This window comes from Gouania willdenowi, chromosome 1 (assembly GCF_900634775.1).
Source record: "Gouania willdenowi chromosome 1, fGouWil2.1, whole genome shotgun sequence".
NCBI lineage: Eukaryota > Metazoa > Chordata > Actinopteri > Blenniiformes > Gobiesocidae > Gouania > Gouania willdenowi.
In genome coordinates this window covers 10,886,043-10,891,357 of record NC_041044.1, presented here as the reverse complement: position 1 = coordinate 10,891,357, position 5,315 = coordinate 10,886,043, and the positions used below count along the sequence as shown (strand labels likewise).

Genomic DNA, 5,315 nt, shown 5'->3' with positions numbered 1-5,315 from the left:
AACTAAACATACATGTGTTCTGTCATATATTTAGTCAATGAAATGTACACACAACACTACATATTTGACCACTGATTTTAGGGGAAGCTGAGGTTCCCTTGTAGTCTTAAAGCATCCGCCACTGCTTAAAACTCAATTCTAGATGGCACCTCTGGCAACGAACATATTAAAATTAATAAATAATATTTTTGAATATTAATCATCCTTTGTTCCCCTACATAATAATTGGCACCCCATATGGGACGTTGAATAAGTTTAATAAATAAAATAATGTTATCAATTTTCGGACATTTATTTTGAAAATACGCTTCGAGCTGACGAGTTCACAGCTGAATCTAAAAATAGATCCGAGCAGCATAACAAGTACTTCCGATCAAGAAAATCCTATGAAACACAAGCTGATGATGATAAAATGGCATTTCCTTAAACATGTTACTGGTGCAGTTTCGAAAAAAAAAAAAAATTAGCTTAAACGTAGTCTAAACGGACTGAAACACGGAGAAAAAAGAATATTCTTGTAACTTAAGGTTTAAACCCTTTATAGCTGCTGTGAGTGTTGACATTGCGGTGTACGCTTCAGCTGAGCTCCTAGAATAAGCCTGTGTAAGAACAGCATCATAAAAAGCAATACATGAAGATTTCAGCCCTGTGTAAGAACACTGTGATTTTAAATGAGGATTCGAAAAAAAAAAAAAAAAAAAAAAAAATCCTTTTAAAACCCAGTCACTCCAACCAAGTTGTACCTCTCCATAATTTAGCATCCAAAAGCTAAACAGAATTAATTGTAAAACTTGTGTTTAAACTCTAAACAAAGTTTTAACTGAGTAGCCTTGCCTTGTCAAAGGAGGCGCTCTCACTGAGTGGTAAAGATCAAACGAAGAAGATAACTTCCTGTTTCCTTTGTTTACTTCCGGTCACCAAGTTCCTTTGCAGAAATTTGGTGTGACCATTGGTAAGTATTTTTAAAGAACATTTGACCACTTAGAAACGCCGGTATCGCTCTGAAAGTATTTAATATACTTGTGGTAAACTGCCGCTCTTGTGTTGAAACTATTAAACTTGTTTACGCAAAGATATTCATGACTAAGTGCATGCTAACATTAGCCACCAAAGCTACAGCTAACCCTGCTAACAAGCTTCAATGTGCATGCTGACTTTTAAACGAATTGACGTTGTTGTAACTCAGTGAAGTACAAGTGAACAATATTCGATTAATTTTTGGAATCGATAATTAAAACATTATTGATTAATTTTCAGCCTGAAGGCTTTTAAATCATTTTTCTGGGAAGAAATCCCTAACACAGAGATCACTCTCTCATTACTCCTCACTTTTAAAAGCCAGTGAAATAAATAGATTAATTAAATTTAATCATTTAAAAAATTTCAGAATTTTACATTGGTAATTTTAAATTAAGTCAATTTTATCAGTTAAAACACGTGCGTTATAAATATTAAAATAATATTTAACACCAACTGAAGCAAAAGACAAAACTTACAATAGAATCAAATAAAAACTTTATTCTTAGTGGAATAAATTTGATCATTTTTATTTGAAATCTTTTAAGGTCAAAATTCTAACTGAGCCAGATAAAATCAACAAGAATGTATTTCAGCTAGAACAGTTACTGGTCTATATTTTAAAGATTAACTTTGTTAATTAAAATAAATTAAGACCTTAATAATTTTTCTTTGTGCTTTGACACAAATAGAAACTTAAATAACTGCTTTGAAATTAATCTCCCTCAAAGTGGAATAGATTTTAACCTTATCTGAAGTGTAAGAACATAAACTTAACTTTGTATGGGAATTTTTCAATAGCTTTTAATAAGATCAATTACATAAAGACAGATTAACCATCTGAACTTTTCTTTGAAACTAATGAGTGAACTAACCCTGTACGTCACATTGTGAACTGCATGTGTTTGTCAAAACGCAACTACAGAACTTTAAAGATAAACTTAATTAGGTTCACAGAAAATAACCTGATTGTAATCTTTAATTGTGTAAAACAAAAATCTTCCTAGATAAACTGATAAATAAAGCTTCTAAAATTAAAATTGTTCTATTGAAACACCGAACAACATCGTTGAACAGACTGTATTTACTTTAGTCACTCAAACTATTTGCAAATACAAGTCTTAACCACTTTGGATACAACTAAAAGCCAAGATTGTGTTCACCTCTTAAACTCTCAAAGTTTAACTAAACTAAACACCTCTATCACAGAGATTATTATCGCAGATAAATAAATTCTCAGAAACAGTCAGCTGTAACCTGAATAATTTATTAATCACTGACCTTTTGCGACCCGTTTGCGTTTAACTCCAAGGTTTAACCCACACAGGCACACACACTCATTATATTGTGCCAAGCTTACACACATCAACACTAATCAAAATGGATTCCCTTTCTCCTAGCAGTCCAAACCTGGACACCAACCTCCTTTCACAGCTGGAAGCTACCCTCAGGGGGGCACTCCAAACTTCTAGCTCATCCCCAGAGCCGATAAGTAGTACACCAACGTCTACCGAACTCAGCTCGCTTTTAACTCTCATGTCTCCCTCTGATTCCAACAGGTCTAACGCAGACCTGACTCTTGCTTTTGGTAAGTTGGCACTCTTAATGACGTCACAGCTGAAACTGGCCCAGGAGCAGAACCAGATGCTTCAAAACGAGCTTCAGAACAAGTCTGACAGGCTTCAAAGCAACCCACAGACCAGCGATGATGAGTCTTTATCCTCAGAACAGGATAAAAGTGAAAATCTGCTCCATGAGAACCAGATTTTGAAAGGTGAAAATGATGCACTCAGACACGAGGTAAGATACATCAAGGAAGATTTCACCGATGTAAATAATCTCTTAAAAGAGCAAACACTGAAACATGAGGCAAATGTTCAGACACTTTCAATCACCAATCGTGAATTGACAGCTCTTAAAGATGAGAACAGCATGCTAACACATATCAGAGAAAATTATTTATTACGAATTGACTCACTTGAACGGCAGATACGGAATGCGGAAACCGAATGCAGACATGCTAGACTGCTTCAGCATCAAGCTGAGATGGAATCAGCAACAGCACGGCAGGAACTGCATCTGTTCTCTTCACAGCAGGGAGGTGAACCGAAAGAGCCGAAACCACCTGACCCTGTAAAGCTGTGGGATGACACGTCTCATCCAAAACCCAAAGATCTGGATCGAATAGCACGGAACCTCTCAAGGTTCGAGCTAAATCTCGACGATCCAGGTGAAATTCATGCTTATCTCAATGACTTGAAATTTTTCTTGGAACGTTTTCCAAACGCTTCTTCACGTGACAAAATCTACGTGATAAAAGCCTCTTCAAGCAAGCAAGTCAGTCTGTTCATCGACAGACAGCCACTTGATATTCGTGATGATTTCGAAGCCTTATGCAAAATTCTGATCGAAGAATATTGTAATAAAAATGAATTCAAAACCGGCTACTTTGCTGCACATTCAATCACCCAAGCAGCCAATGAAAGACCAGGGCAATACTACAACAGATTGCTAAAGGTTTATTTCGGGCCGAAAAATGAGCCCATGATGGAAGAAGAACAGTTTTTCAAAGAACTTTTCTTTAAAAACCTGCACAGTTCCACCAGCAGACATTTACATGCAGCAGTGGATCCAAAGAAATTATCCAGCCGTGAGCTGCGTTCCTTTGCTTCCCGTGCTTTCATGCTTAATGACCAATCTCACAGGGAATTGGTCCATCAGGAAGTGTACGCATTTGACACCAGGCCACCCGACGATGACCTGATAAATGATAACGAAACAAGTTCACCTTTTGTTCTTTCAGAAAAGGATCCGCAGCTCGTGCCTCACGGAGGTCACAAACTTCAGGGCACCCGAGAGCATGCAAACCACGGATCCACGAACACCGCAAACGTTCACGTCTGAAATGCGCGGAACATGGTAGGAATACCACAATAATGACCCAAAATCTGTCTAATCCCAACAGACACGCCTACCAAAATGACAGGGACAGTTGCAGTGACACACGTGATGATATGCAACACAGAGCCCAAATAGATCCGGCACCGCTGCTGGATCCCACTCCAATCACACCTACAGGTGATGAAAATCCACCCTTCAAACGCATTTTAGGTGAGCTTAGCTTGGGAAATAACAACAGACTTTATGTCGACACTTACCTCAACAACGCCATTAATTATGAAGCATTAGTCGATTCTGGAGCCACCGTCTCCATCATGCCACGTGAACTTTTCTATCTTCTCTGCAACATGTCAAACCCAGCAGATGTTAAAGTTGAAAACTGTCATCTAGAGATCATGTCATATGATCAGACACCTGTCACTGTGAGAAAAAGAATGTTGGTGAACGTCAACTTTGGACAAACAGCCGTTGTTCATCCTGTGTGCATTTCACCTGATCATTCCAGCTCATTTGTTATAGGAAGGGACCTACTGGAACGCTTTGACGCCTTTGTAGATCTCCAGAGACTTGAGCTTTACTCACAACGGGAAACACCCAAACCACTTGAGCTTCAGCCTGATGTCAGCAGAGGCAACTATCCGGTGTTTAAAATAGCCCGACCAGAGCCCGACCAACAGTCGGAACATAGCCTGATAAAATACAGCCAGACTGACAGCAGCCCAACACACGCAAAGCCTCACTGTGAAATACCACCGCTCAGACCCCAGCCACCACCCATTTCGTCTGTACATGCGTACAGCGACATTGAGCATTTGTCTTACAGCTCTCATCACAAGCAAACACCCACACAGCCTTCTCTTACTGTTTGTGACTTGAAATTGTTCCAAGAGGACGATCCAGCAATTCAATTTATGATTGATTTCCTTTCAGGCTTCATAGACCGTGAGCCATCAGCTCATGAATTCAACTCGTACCCAGATCTTCAAGATCTCTTCGAAGCAAAAGTTCACCTGCGTGTTGTTGATGACGTTCTACTTCATACTCATGACAGAACCACTACCTTCACGCTTGTGCTTCCTTACTCGTACAGGGGGGAATTTATGGCGAACGCACACAACACAAGCGATCAACACAGAGACACAAAATCCACAAAACAAGAACTTCAAAAGATCGCTTACTGGCCAAAAATGGGCCTCGACACGGCAGAATTTGTGAAAACATGCAAAGTTTGCTCTAAAAACAAACGTTAAATTGTCAACTCAGAACTTTGGTATTCAGCTAAAATTTTAAATGGATAAAGTAACCAAGTTTATCCCATTAAGTCAACAAACTTTGAAACCTAAAATGTTAACTTTGAAGACTCACCAATGTTTCTTTACTGTGCATGTTCTACTAAC

At 38.6% G+C, this 5,315-nt stretch overlaps 1 protein-coding gene across 1 annotated transcript; it reads left to right on the top strand.

Annotated features, from left to right (window-relative positions):
* The first annotated feature begins 927 nt into the window (after nt 1-927).
* LOC114465303 (uncharacterized) lies at nt 928-4,789 on the top strand. The gene is made up of 2 exons (XM_028450230.1): nt 928-952; nt 2,418-4,789. The coding sequence occupies exon 2, from the start codon at nt 2,554-2,556 to the stop codon at nt 3,919-3,921; it is 1,368 nt and encodes a 455-aa protein (XP_028306031.1). The 5' UTR covers nt 928-952; nt 2,418-2,553; the 3' UTR covers nt 3,922-4,789.
* The last annotated feature ends 526 nt before the right edge of the window (nt 4,790-5,315 follow it).

Bases quoted from the DNA above. Each gene is read 5' to 3' on its own strand.
- LOC114465303 (XM_028450230.1), top strand. From the start codon at position 2,554: ATGTCTCCCTCTGATTCCAACAGGTCTAACGCAGACCTGACTCTTGCT.